Here is a 14,877-nt window from a genome sequence, read left to right as displayed (position 1 = left end):
AGATAACGGCAGCAGCAGAAATATAAAAACAGAACATTTTTCCAAGTTTTTATACTCAGCAGCTCTTTGAAAGCAGCTCAGCAGGCTGTATAGCTTTCACAAGCATTTCTTCTTAGGAATCTTCGCTGCTTTAAAGTGCATGCTAGCTGCTAATTACTTTTTTTTTAAAGCAAACTAAAAGGGCTGGTGTGTCTCATCTTATTAATAGCTACTGATTCAACAATATGGTAGTACTCCAGGTGAGTACTACAAGCTTGAATGGCTACAACCTGAAAAAAAAGTAAAGGTTTTCTTTGCAAGGGAAAATATCTTTTTGCTTTCTGTGTTTCACTGCTTGTTTCCCAGTATGCACTTTCTTTGCATTAGCAGAACATTAGAGAGTGCTTTTGATTCACCAGTGCAAGATGTGCTGAATCAGTGGATTTGAAGCTTGTATCATGTTAAGATTTTATTATGCTCTCTCTCTGGACAAAAAAAAAAAAAAAAAAAAAAAGTTAATTAGAGAATGGCTCAAGCAGACAATGAAAGAAAAAGCAAATAAAAGAAACTAGAATTAAAGTTGAAATAAAGTTAGTTTTCAACATGGGCAGGATGAGACCTTAGACCACGCTTGGGTACACTGCTGCCTTTTGTGCTTTGCCTCTCGCGGGGGAAGCCTGAGGTGAGATGTATTGCCTGTTTATCTTTTTGCTTTGAGAGCAATTCCACCATGTCATGTGTAATGTTGGTTATTAGCATCTATGCCTTGCACACATGCTGCTGTCTTGTCCTCTTTTGTACCTTTATTTTTGTTTTCCTGGGAAAATGAGAAAAGTCAAATGCTTTCTTGTATAGCTGACTAAATATCTTCCTTAGCTAAAATGGCAGAGGATGCCATAAGGCAAATGTGGCTACAGCTGGGAGGTTTCATTGCATTTTTGCCCTGCTCATAAGACTCAGCATGTCATTGGTGCTTAATGTCCAGTGATTCAAGAGTTGGAACTTAGCTTAATGCTTAACCTCTTTGTTTGCACTCTAGTGTAATGCACAGCAGGGACCTCTCAACTATCGTGTATTTCACTCTCCTTTTGAATATAACAGCAATACTGACCTTTTAGAAATAAAATGGATGGGGATATTTCTGAATTCAGAATTAGCATAAATGTCTGAATTTAAATAAATATATTTGCCAGAACAATAAAATAATGTAAAAATCAAAAGCAATCGGAAAAGAAAAACTGCTTTCATTTCATTGTTCTTTTTGAAAATAAGAAATCAAAGATAAGAGATATCATGCACATACAAGAATATTAATATGCAATTCCTCTTGACATCCTTTCTTATACTCACTGATTTTCTTTCCACTGAGAAATAAAATAATATATATGTCTAGAAGAATGTATTTTCCTGCTTAGTTAGTAGGGTTAAAATTGATATTTTTATTAAATGCTGAGTGCTTCCTCATTTATAATTTTAAATTCCATTACTTGTTTCCAAGGATATAGAAATATGCAGCAAAATCATCCGAGACTGATTTGTAGACTGTTCTCTTTCATGAGAGTGAATGTGCCTTGTCTTAAGGAAAAAAATAAACTTGGAGCTGCTATAGTAAGGGGGGTGGGACTTCTAATTTAACTTCTGTGCAGGCCTACTTTCTGCTTCTGGAAGTTGGAAGAGGATTGTGAAGTATTCAAATCAGTATTAGATTATCTTTTAGTGGCTCAGCTGTGCTGTGTTCTACTCTGAAGCAGGATAGGAAGTTCCCTTGCCCACCCACACCTTGTAGTAGTGACTCTCCTGACAGTTCTAGGTATTTCTTGAAGAACAAGAACAGACAGTAGCCAACAACTTATTTTTCTTCCTGTGAGTTATTCAGAAATACTAAAGCCTGGATGGTTCCACAGGTATTTAAAAGCCTGTAATTGTTCAGTGAAGTGCCAATACTAAGTTCTAAACAGAGATATCTTTCTTTCTTTCTGTTAATAAAATCCTAAATTAATCTGAAGGTAGACAGATCAGTTGTCTTACCTGAAGTAGTCTTCACCACCTCAGTTGTATTTCTTAATCCTGTAAAGGAGAACTGGTAAAGCCTCCAGGACCTGGTGTCCCCCACCTCCACTGAGCTGCGCTTCCATTGGTAGATGATCTCTTCTCTTGGGTAGCCATCTTATTGTAATGGAAAATACAGAATACTTTGTTTCATAGTCATTGCTAGGATTTTAGTGTAGTTTGGTGAGTAAAAAATACTATTTTCTATTTCTGGAAAAAACTGGAGAAGCATGTTGCAAGTTAATTATAGGTACGTTTTTCTCAAGTTACTTAGAAGTGCCTTTTACTTAATGTCATATTTTATTAATCATAAATTAAAAAAGCACTTGAGATAAATTTTTCAAAAATTAGTTTTACAGTTTTGTGGACCCAATAGGATACAATTTTGCCCATACTTCAATTATGGCCAAAAATTCTGCAGCTGTACCTGGAATTCACACCTTGACCTGACTGCAAAATGTAAAACTCTTGACTCCAGCTATTGCAATAGTAAAACACTCATGCACAGAGAGTCAGGATCAGGCCATGAGACTTTGATGCTGAAAGCAAAAATTTCTACTGTTATGCTAAGATAAAAGCATAAATTAATCACAAAGGTCTCAGAAATTATATCCCTTTTTTATATAGCATTCCTCAGTTATAATTGTGAACATATATGATTCATGCGCTTGAAAATAAGGTCAAAATAAAAATGAAAACCATTGGACTATGTCTAGTTAAGAACATAACTCTCACTAACTCTAAGTATGTAAATATAAATTTATAATAAATGGTTCAGTGTGGGTCAGAAAAGGGATATTTCTAAGCATATTACTTACAGCTTGAAAATTCCAGGGGGCAGGAATGGGCATCCATTGGGAAGTTGTGTAACTGTAGCTGACACTCAGCATCAATTGTCAGCCTGAGGAGAAAGAGATGAGGATATACAGAACGCACTTGAGAAGTTTGTCCTGAAAGCTATGTCTTACTAATATGGAAGCTGACCACGAAATATGCAAATATAGATATTTTATATATATACATATATATATAAAGCAAAAATAAACTATTGATATGCTTATATTCATTTGGATATTCTAAGCATAGGAAGACATCATGGTTACTAATAAACAGTGTTTCTTTTTTTGTTTACAGAGGCCCTGATTATCTACTTTCTGGATTGCGTAATAGAATAAGGTATAAAAGTTCTGTTCCTATGCATCTGAAATGGCAGCATTACTCATGACTGTAAAATCCATAAGTAGATATACAGGTCATCTCATGAGCAGTGACAAATGTCTGTGTCACAACATGCCATAATGCACTAGAGAAATGTATTTTATGTGACAAAAATTCTATTTCAGCAAATGATGGATGGGAGTCCAAATTTAGACATCTGCATCCAAGACAGCTGTCTAGACTACCTTCATAGCTAGTGGAAAGACACTCTGAGGATATACTTAATTTCATTCCAAAATAAGACACTTAAATCAGAATAAGAATGTACCAAAAGGTGTTTCTCTTCACTGAATATCAGAAGAGTCTCCATGATAACCCAGGTGGTACAGGTGCCATAGATCAGGTAGAGACATGTACTTTTAGAAAGCCAAAATTATATGGAATGTATCCCCTGATGTGCCTGCTAAAACTCTACTATTTTTCATTCAGTCCCTTAATTCTTGCTAGCCTATACATAGCCCCAGCCCTACCATGAGCTGCATGCTATTTGGACTTTGGAAAGGAGGAAGGAGGTGGGGTGAGAAAGGGAAAAAGGAAAAGGAGAAAATAAAAAGTAGACTGATGTCTATTTGTTCCATGAGTCTCTAGGAAAACCATAGGTTTCTAGTCTTTGTTGTTTCCTGGGTGTCCAAATAAGCAATTCTGTGAACCGGGTTTGTCTCCTGACTCCTGCATATAGTGCTGCATGCAAATTACCCCCTGAGTCTCATACTGTGGGATGCAGTGGGATGATGTGACCACGAGCCACCAAGGTAATGAAGTCAAAAGGAAAATTTTCTGCATCAGGGATTTAGGAACAAATCTAATTTCCTTTGAAAGTAAGGGGGGGTCTCTTTGTGACACAGAAGAAGAGCTGATACTGTGGTAATATTATTGCCCTTTCTTTCTCTTCTCATTTCCATCATTTTCAGTTTCATTTCAAGGTAATCATAATATGGATCAAAAAAAAAAAAAAAAGATTAAGGTCTTTCTTCAATATTGCCTTTTCTTTGGTGAATATATTTAACGCTGTTTGAATTTAGGATAGGTTCAAATTACTGCTGGTTTTTATCGTTTTCTCATGTGGGATTGAGTAGATTTCATTCCCCAGCACAAAGCACGATCCAGGGTTTGAACATCTCCAAGCATGGAGTTTTCTGGACAGCCTGTTCCACTGTTTGACCATTCTTACAGTAAAAAAGTTTCTTCTTCTGTTTAAATGGAATTTCCTGTGCTTTAGCCTGTGCCCATTGCATCCTGTCCTATCACTGGATACGACTAAGATGATTATGTCTGTCCCTTCTTTACCCCTTCCATCCCCTGTCTTCTTTACCCTCACCCACATTACACACATTGATAAGATTCCCCCAGCCTTCTCTTCTCTAGTCTGAGCAGTCCCAGCTTCCTCGGCCTCTCCCTGCACATCAGATGCTCCCAGCCCTTCAGCGTCTCAGTGGGCCTTCACAGCACTTGCTCCAGTAAGCTCATATCCCTCCTGTACTGGGCAGCCTATCGCTGGTCCCAGCACTCCAGATGTGTCTCACTAGTACTGGGCAGAGGAGAAGGATCATTTTCCCTAGTCTTCCTTTTGCTGCGGATATAACTGTAGAAACCCTTCTTACTGTCATGCCCCTAGTCATATTCGACTCCAGATGGACTTTGGCCATTCTAACCCTGTCCCTGCGTGCTCAGACAGCATCTCTGTATTACTCCTGGGTTACCCTGTCTCTGCTTCCGCCTCTAGTACAATTTCTTTTCACATCTGAGTTTTGTCAGGTGCTTTGAGTTGATCTATTCAGACTGCCCGCTAATTTCCTTCTGGTCAGGATGGACTGTTCTTGAGATTGGGGGGAGGTGACTGAGAAAATCAACCAACTCTTCCAGAGCCCTCTTCTCTTGAGGACAGAAATCCAGACCTGTGATGATGCTATCACACTTCACTTCTGGATTAATCCAGGTTGAATCCTTACTGGTACTTGCAGTGACTCACTAGAACAATTAAGTACACAGTAATAACAGATAACTGTTTCTAAACTCTATCAGTTATGTCTCTTTCTAATGAGAGAAACCGAGGGGCTTGAAGAGAAAGGTAATGAACTCCAGAGAGACAGTAGTGTAGCCAAGTCCAAATTTAACATTTCAAAAGTGGACCTAGGATCTTTATCAGACTGACTTTGTTTTGCACTGGATTTCAATTACGATCATTTTCTTATCTCTTTTGACAATGCAATGTGTAATGAATGTAAAATAACTGTGAAATATAACTCCTTTTTGTAATTCAGACAGTTGCAACATTAAAAGGTTGTCATAACCAAAGCTTCAGATCTATTCATTAAAATTATAATGAGTGTATTTTTCTTCAAAACTTTATTTTTGGAACCAAATAAAATGAAAGCAGAAAAAACACTTTGCAAAAAATGCAGTCTGAAACTCAGATAGTCTTATGTCTAACATCTTTGATTTTGTACTGTCATTTAAAATTATAAATTCTCTTGAACAAATGCTGTCTTTGCATTTTACATAGGATGAAATATTGTATCACATGTAAGAAACATTTTAAAAAGTACACTTAGGATTTTCACATCTGGAAGTATTTTATGGTCATTTGGAATATGATATTTGAGTTGTTACATACTGTATATGTTACATCTAAATGTAGGCATGTGCATAACTTAATTATCAAAAGGTAGTTTTTAAAGGTAATCTGTCTCAAAAGCAAAGCTATACGCATTACTGAGAAATCTGGAGATGAGCATATCAAGTTCAGATTCATTAAAATTTTAGTGGAATGGGGCATAGGTATAAATTTTGGATTAAAACTTAAATCACTAATGCTGTAATTATAATGCTTATTTTCCTAAGATATTTGAGGAATGAAATGCTTTTGCAGGGTGGAGCTTCATCTAGCTAAATTGTAACTAATTCAGAATAAGGGGCCTTTGATGTATACAATATCTCCTTCTATACCATCTATTTAATTCAAGGCTATTTCAACTTCTTCAGTTTAACCCAATAAAAAGGTAAAAGGCAATATGGACCAAACCAGTAGCAAACAATAAAACATATCTGAAAATGAAGATGAATTCCTATAACAATGCTTATATTCATTTTAGTATAGGAATGTGACTATTGTGGAGCAAGACAGTAAAATCTATAGGAAGAAATAAAACTCTTTACCGTGCCATTATAAAATAAATTGCATGCAAGTAATATCTTCTAAATAACCCTTTTTCAGGGTTGTATGCATAAGTAAATAGGAAAACCAATGTTTTTTCCTTCAGGTTAATGTCAAATGACTTGAATTCACAGGACCTTTCTCTTTGGCTTTCCCTAAAGAAACTGAAATTAAAGTCAGGTATAAATACCTCAATGTGTACAACACTCTGCCGTCATTCCAGATCCTGAGCATCCTATTAGGAGTTGTTATCCAATGAGCATCAGCTTTCTTGGAATTTCGGAAGAAAGTATCTGGTATCCAGATCTTCCCAACCATGTTGCTGTTTAATCTGAGCACTTTTATAGTGCTGTTGAACTTCAGACGTCTGTCATACCACGTTTGGGCGAAAAATATATCAATTGTATATTCCTGTTGTGTTAACCAGAAATACTGATGAAAACATAGCACTTGGCATTTGACATAACTCCTGATATTCTTTCCTTAATTTCATGTGAAAAAAATGTGAACTACTGAGGATGATATTAGAATTGATATAAACATTTATTTGTTAATTTCTGAGGGAATGGTTTACGAAGTAGAATTGTTTTAAAAAAATTATTCTGTTATTTTCCCACTCACAGGTAAAACTAAGATGCAGTCGAGTGGTATACACACCTTTCTAATAGTGTGTTCCCACACTTCAACCCATGCCTGAACAGAGCAGAGAACAATTATTTATTCCATTGGAACTAGGACAGGACAATGAGCTGACTTGGCTACCTTAATTGTCTCTGCCCCCCAGTTAATATCAGAAGTGGTGAAGTCACACTTTTCCTGGCACCAGTGGGCAGCCAGAAGCTGCCAAAGGGATTATAGAATGGAAAAGATCAATCTGAGATATTTTTCTACACATGGAAGCTACAAGAATGAAGTAGACATTGTGCTAAGGCTAGACTACTTTCCATCACCTGTATGAATATATAATTAAAATTTGTTGTAGGAGCTCTGGAAAGAGGAGAGAGGACTTAGGCTTTTTTGCTTTCATGTACTGGTGACAAGAGTGGTTTTCTTTATTTTGTAGCAATCTGGAAGCTCAGTTTTACACAAGTTAAACTAACACAAAGCACCTGGAAGTAGAGCATGTAAAACTGTGAAGATATGTTAAAAATATTGTTATTGCATTTTTTTCAACATAGAGCTCAGTTTCCCTGTCTTCTAGAGATTCATAGCTCATATAGTCCTCACATCCATAATAATAATAAGATTTAAAAAATAAGTATAGCACAACATTAAAACTAATGGAAGCTTTGTAATGTTACAAATGATGGAGGCTTTGTAACAATGTGAACATTGTAGGAAAAGTGGCAATCGTTTACTTACCATATTGATAGCATTCACAGGCCCAATGCTATTTACATACATGTCAGTGTGAATTACTGTCGGTTTAACTGTAAGAGAAAAAAGAAGAATCAGTAAGATGAATGAAGGTCAAAATCAACTACATGAAAGTCAAACAAGCAAAAATTATAGCATCTCTCTTGTATTCTATAGTTGCTATGTTTGCCTCACATATAAATGTGCATATACAATAAATATAGATTTGCAGCAATGTCTCCAGTTTGAAATTAGCTGGAGACACTTTGAGACCAGTTATTATATTGTTTATTCTATCACAACATATTCACTTATACTATGAGAACAAATACTGAAACCAGTGTTGTTACCTTAGAGTGAGTCATATCTGACTGAGTGTGTGTATATTTTGTGTCAGGGCACAGAAACACATCTGACAAAACACTATCAGTAAAAGCAAACCTATTCTTCTCATGATGTCTTGCATCACTCATTTTACATTATAATGCCAAATGCAACATGACTGCTGTTGCCTGCAGAGATGGCTGTAGGTAAGTAATAATTCATGAGCCCAAAGTGAAGATGATACTTAAGGCTCTAAAACAGGAATGAAAAACTGTTATTATATTAATTTATTTTGAAATTACGCTATTGCAGCTTTCTTATACACCTTGACTAAAACATGATTGCTTTTTCTCACATGCTTTTATGAATATTTAATTATTTTCTGTTCTCTAAAGTCTCAGATTGGAGGAACAAGACAAATTCCTGTGCTAATTTACACTATATACATACATTGAAGGTTAAATACTCATGTTATCCCTCACTGTGAAAAATTCCTTAGTTTATAAGCCTCTATAAACTTGTTAGAAACAGCTTCCTTCATTAACCTTGATGGTCTCTGCTATCCTCTGCCTGCCTCATCCATGACTTCTCTTTGCATTTTTCTGTGATTTTATTACTGCTGTATCCTCTTCTGCAGAGGTACTGTCTGCCTGTGCTCAGTTTGGGCCTTTCCAAACTGACTTGCAACAGCTCAGGGAGATTTATCTCTCTGAGCTCCCTCATTAATCAGTGGAGAGGAAGGTTCCTTTGAGAGGCAATTCAGTCAAATAAGACTTTCATTATGAGTCCAAGGTTGGGTAATATATACTTATATTGGCTGTGGGTGAAATCTAGGGAGGTTGGCCTGACGTGACTGCAGTTATCTTTTGTGAACCCCTTCCTCTGTTCCCCATTTCCCAGTCACTTCTTGTCCTGCTGTGCAAGTGAGGGCCCATCTGCGTCCATTAATGCAGAACTGCTGCTATTGGTGCCCATCACATTATGTAAGGATCAGGCTGCATTATCCTCATTTTGGCCTTCCTTTCCAATATATTATTTGTGATTTTCTAGCACCCTCACTTGGATATACAAAGAAGATAAAAACTTGCTTTTTCATTCCCCAGAAGTTGAATTCTGAACTTCCTATGCAGGTACATCATTACAAGCAGTCTGATTCAGTAATCACAATGGTTTTATTAGATACCTCAGGATAGATTTAGCAATCATAATTTATGTCACCTTCCAAAATCCTGACTACTTTTTGTGCTACTGATGTTTTACTACATTGTATTTTGTTTTTATAACTACTTTGAATGGATTATGTTTCCCGTGTAGCTTAACATGGCATGAAAACTCTTTCTCTTCACCGCTTAATAAAAAGTGGTCTAAAACCATACCTCCTATGTCAGGTCTCAACTTGTTGTCATATCCTTCCAGCAAGCCATTTAAAATAAGAGTGACATCACTCTCATGGACTTTGGGAGTCAAAACCCAAGTCTTATTTGAAGTGTAATCTTCATAATCATCATCTCCCTTTTGGGTGGAACTGTTAAAGAAATATAAATTAAGAAATGGAAAGCCTTGAAATATATGAATTCATAGGCAACCTCTTCAGAGACAATACACATATAATTCAGATTTTAATAGTACAGTACAAAGCACTGAAAAATTGCCTGCTTTATAAAAGGAGACTCACAGTAAAGAAGTCACACAACAACTGAGGTTACAGTTCACCTCAGCATCATTTCTTTTTAGTACAGTTGAGATCATATTCTGTCTATCTGAAGGAGCATCAGTGCTTATCACCTTTGGCATGACTATTTTTTCTCTCACTGACTCAGGTGGGACCTGTTATGAAACAAATCTAATTGTCACTTAGCTTCTGCAACTCTCCACCAAAATATCACTTAGTATGTACACAGTGTTGTTGCATTTCTTCTCTTTCAGAGAATGATTTGATGCAACACATTACTGACAAGACCAATAATTAGATTCATTCAAACAAACTGTCACACAGCTTTTCTTCACTCTGATGAACTTGTGCTTATTGTGCATTTGGAAAGTTCAGCACAATTTTTTGCCAATGGTTTTCATTTTCACTTTTGCTAACCAGAACCCAGAGAGAATAAAAAGTCTACTGTTTTTAACTGCTGCTGAGCAGTCAACCTGCTTAGCCCAGTAAAAAGTGCGAGTTAGGAATCAGAAATGTGTAGACTAGCCTTAAAGGATGTTTTATTTTCTTAAAATCTGTGCCTCCGGTTCTAGAAGAGAACACAGAAACTACTTTAGAATATGACATCATCAGATATTTTAATTTCAGAATGTCAATGCTAATCAGCTGAATGGTGCTAGGAAACTGTAACTTTTTTGCATGATATGACAGTGCCCTTCTTTCCTGACCTGCTTCTGTGACAAAGTTTGAACACCACTGGATGTGAAAAATCTTAATGATACTACAAATGTCTTAAGCCAGTTGGTGGGGTTTGGGTATGAATTGGTCAAAAGCAGAAAATTTAACTATTTTCCTGTTTCAACCAGAATCTATACAGAAGTTGGAAAAAGCACATGCAAAGTAGGTTCTTATGGGGTCTGGAACTCATGCTTGGCACACAGGATTGAAAGCAGTCACAGCTGACCATGGTCATGGGTGCAAGAATTGACTAGTGCAATAGATAACTAGTCCCAGAGTCTCCAAGAGCCATTCTGTTAACACACATCTTCGCTTCAGCTGAGGTCTTGCCCACTCCTCTCTACAGTGCTATCCTGCTGCACGTTGCTTATATCTTCCCAAAGTGGATGGCCTGGAGCCTTTCCTGTGTTGGGCATCTGGGAGCTGTAAGCCAACTGCACAAATACATCTTAACTATGAAAGAGGCTTTAGTTTCTTTCTTCCCCATGGCACAGCCTAGCAGGAAAGAGCCACAGCACATTTGTGCCTCTCTGTATAAGACTCTGATTCCCAGGAGGTGCTGGAGTTACAGTGAAATTTGAAGCAGCCTGAGACTTATCACAGGGCTGTAGCAACTAGGAATGCATAGCATGCACAAGAGAGCCAGTCTTGCATTATACAGAATTGATCTTGAAAGCTGCTAGCAAAGCTAGGTTAATCTGTGCCTTCATTACACGTACTGAAACACCACTGACTGCAGCCTCCAGGCACTAACACCCTGCGCCAGCAATGCACATCTGGGAGCTTCAGCTTCCCAGATCGAGAATAGGCAATCCAACCTCCTCCCTCTGGCTCCACAGCCCCGAACCTGTAGTGTTTTGCTGGCAGTCAAAAGCGGAATTTTAATTGTCATGTGCTACATAGTATTCTGCTGGTACTGACAATCAGGACAGGATAATTAAATTGGTGGGAGAAATTTGTTTATTCAGCTGTCTGGAGTTCAAAGGTCTACTTGTAATTCAAAGGAACATATCTGAAAGAAGGTTCTCCCTCCTGAAGGAAAGGAAATCCTTCCAAATAAAGTCTTTGCAAACAGAAGGCACTAGGTTTTATGTTTTCAGTCTGTGAAAAGTGAATGAAAAAACCCTAACCTTGCGTATAAGGAGCTATACTTGTGTTTTATAACCAATTAAACATCCATTCTTGGAAAATAATATTTTTTCTGAATGGAAAAGAAAAAGTGAATAAAATACTTTATTTCACAAAGGTAACATGTTCCTGAATATTAATATGATGAGAAAGCTTCAAAAGTCAAACAGCTGGTTAGTAGAGTCTGGTGTACTGGACAGTGCAAGATTAGAAGATGAAAAAATATGTTTGTCCAGGACTTGTCTCACATCTAGAACAAACTTGCTGAACAGCAGCCCACAGTCACTAAACTTCCATTTCCTTTTGGCAATTATTTGTAGAAAAGAAATAGCTATTTGTTTTCTCATCTGCCATTTCAAGCCATTTTGGCACTCCAAATCTCAAAAAACAGCAAATGCTTTATGAGCTTAGTATGAGAGAGAGGAGAGGGAACACAGCCAATGTAACTAGGGGAAAAAGCCACTGAATTCCAGCTTTTATCTGAATTCCAAGTGGATCATAAGTTAGCGTGGGTGTCCAATTGTTTACATGTCTGTCTGTGTAAAACTGCATACCAGCCAGAACAGAGGTGCATCTCTATCCAGATAAGCAGGGCTTTAGCTGTGCAATGCCATTAATACTAATGAAAGTTATAATAACAAAGTCCTTTTCATCTCCTTAAAACTTTCAGATCAGTCCTTCTGATTATATGGCTTTAATTTTGAAAGTGCTTTTAATGTCCACAAAAATTTGATAAAGCTCAGATTATACACAAATACACATTTTTATTTTTATGACTGCTAGAAGTTTTCAAACCTAGTAATACAGGTATGCCAAGAAGCACATATTTACCTATTTGCAGATTACAGTATAATTTTTTGAAAGTTAATGTCTCAAACACTGGTACAAAATCTCACTGTTTGATATATTCCCACTTCTGACATTAATGCCGTTGCAATGTGTGCCGTTAGACTGCTCTACATAAATCCGATTTCCCTGTTTGTGAAAGAGATGGCTTAAGAGGGTCAGAATTCAAACTTGGAACTTCAAGTCATAGAGAATTTAAGTTAGAAGGTGCTTTTGGATGTCATCTGGTCCCATCTCTTCTCAGTTTGCCAGCTAAGCCTGTGTGAGGTAGCTATGATTGTAATTAATTACATATATATATATTTTATATATATATTTAAATATGACTGTTCCTAACATTCAGGTTAACTCTTTCTATGTGTCATATTACTTGAAATACATCTTTACAGAGCAGATAGAGTGCAGAAATCACTACATGATATTAAGCATTTATTAATTTAGATGAGAAAGTGCATTAATTTGGACTAAGGTAATATATGGGGGACTGTGACAACACAAGATTGAGTCATATTTTAAAATTTTTTTAATGATAAAATGTGCAAAGATCTGTGAACTGGTATCTCACTCTACAAGTATGTACAAACCTCATTTTGCCAATGGGATTTTTACCATGGCAGAGACTAAAAAGAGTTTTAACTCATGTTTCTTATCTTCCTCACTATAAAATACACATACTAATCCTAATTCTGCATTAAAGTAATTGTTACTTGGTTTATAACATTTATATAGCTCATTGTTGAGGTGTAACTTTAGCACAAACTGAAATTACACAAACTCATGACCAGATTCTCCAGATCTATGCTAGTGAACATAATCCATAAATTTTTTGCAGTACCATCTGAGCAACATTTAATCATTCATGAAGCAGGTGTAACCTCTGTGGGGAGAGGTATCTACTGCAGATAGAACTGGGATCACCAGCCAAGGGATAGAGAACTAATGAAAAGATGTTCCATTTCATTGGCATAGCCTCTTTTACAGACCCCTTAGTGCTAAAAGCATTATTTCTATACTGGTAATATGTTGAAATAGTAGAAGATTAGTTCAATCAGTCCAAGAGAATATCTCTGCTGAGAAATCACTGATGAGTTAGGAAAATAATTTTTTTACATCTTCTTTTCTGAACTTTGTTCACAAGACACACAAAGCCTATTAGTCAAAGGTTTCATTAATGTGCTGATACGCTATTCTCTTAGCAGTACAAATCCATGGAAGTCCAAATTACAGTCTGGGAATCCATTCCTCTTTTTAATAGATTCAGTATGATTTCTTTCCCTTTTTGCTCTCATTTTCATGCAAGTAGGATTGATACCTATGTAAAAATAATCATCACTTTAATAAAATTTAGCAAATAATTATTTTAATGGTATCTAGCTCTCTTACATTATTAGCCTTTCAAGCCCTGTGGCTTGAATCTTAAGTTCAAAATTCAAAATAAAGGGTGGATTATCTATTTCAAAACCACTGCATTTTAGTTAATTACTAACATAAAGTCAGCATTATAACTTTTGATGATCTCTGCTGTTTCATGACATCTCTATATCAGAAACACTCTAATGTAACTTCCAGAAGAATCATACATAGCATTTCTTGGAAAGACACTACCATATGTTGGTAAAGATACACTGTACGTTATTTAAAATCAGAGACAGCAGCATTAATTTTTCAGTCTAAACTGAGGGGCAGACTGGGCACATCTTATTTCATTAGTGAGCAATAACTCACAAAGGATATCTGTTTGAAACAAGGTAAATATTTCCTAATCCACAGGAACACGATTTTCACAACTTGTTGCGAGCAGTAGAAGGGAAATTATACTCTTTTCTGTTGAAAAAACTTACCATGGCTGCTCAGTCTTTCAACATTCCGATGTGAGGTCATATATTTAGCTGGTCAAAATCTCTATAATTCCAGAGACTTTAAATAAGATATGCCAATTTGTACCTGCTGTGGCTCTGTCCTTTAACTTTTCTAAATATAGAAAATGAATTTTAACTATTTCCAAGCGTTCTATTAGGAAACTTCATGCAACAGTCAATTATCCCTGCTGGAATCTGCCTACTGTTGCATTGCTGTTTTCAAGCAGAATCAGAGTAGCCACAAAGTGTCTGAAGAAAAAGACCTGTAGCAGTACTGAATAGCCAACAACTTATTAGTTTAACTCTAATTAAAACCTTAAGTTTATTTGTCAAAAAAGTCTGACCAAGTAGGCTATGGAAGCTACAGAGCCTACAGCAATGATTTAATAAACTACTCACACATACAGTAGTGGAAGTGAGTCTTTCACCTAAAGCACCAATGTTTTCTACCTCTCAGTGAAGGACTGAAACAAGGCTTGCTATTTTACCTAACAGCACTGTTTAACGTAATGAATAGTCAGGCTAAATTCATTCTCTGATGTGCATAAAAATTACCCTAATCTGTAGGTCATACA

The 14,877-nt window shown here is 36.5% G+C and overlaps 1 protein-coding gene across 5 annotated transcripts in view; it reads right to left on the bottom strand.

Moving 5' to 3' along the window:
- Positions 1–14,877, bottom strand: part of GABRG2 (gamma-aminobutyric acid type A receptor subunit gamma2) — a 71,291-nt gene that overhangs the window by 36,501 nt on the left and 19,913 nt on the right. For 4 of the 5 annotated variants that reach the window (XM_042790296.1, XM_042790297.1, XM_042790294.1 and 1 more), the window contains exons 2-6: positions 9,457–9,605; positions 7,763–7,830; positions 6,591–6,811; positions 2,847–2,929; positions 2,008–2,145 (exon numbers count right to left, since the gene is read on the bottom strand). In XM_042790296.1, coding sequence (XP_042646230.1) covers positions 2,008–2,145; positions 2,847–2,929; positions 6,591–6,811; positions 7,763–7,830; positions 9,457–9,605 — 659 coding nt within the window. Of the gene's footprint in view, positions 1–2,007; positions 2,146–2,846; positions 2,930–6,590; positions 6,812–7,762; positions 7,831–9,456; positions 9,606–10,485; positions 10,492–14,877 lie in introns of those variants that run through there. The other variant, XM_033006090.2, reaches the window with a different exon arrangement.

This window comes from Tyto alba, unplaced genomic scaffold (assembly GCF_018691265.1).
Source record: "Tyto alba isolate M040663 unplaced genomic scaffold, T.alba_DEE_v4.0 Super-Scaffold_17, whole genome shotgun sequence".
NCBI classification, from domain to species: Eukaryota; Metazoa; Chordata; class Aves; order Strigiformes; family Tytonidae; genus Tyto; species Tyto alba.
The sequence above is the reverse complement of the archived record's forward strand: the minus strand, read 5'-3'. Positions and strand labels throughout refer to the sequence as shown.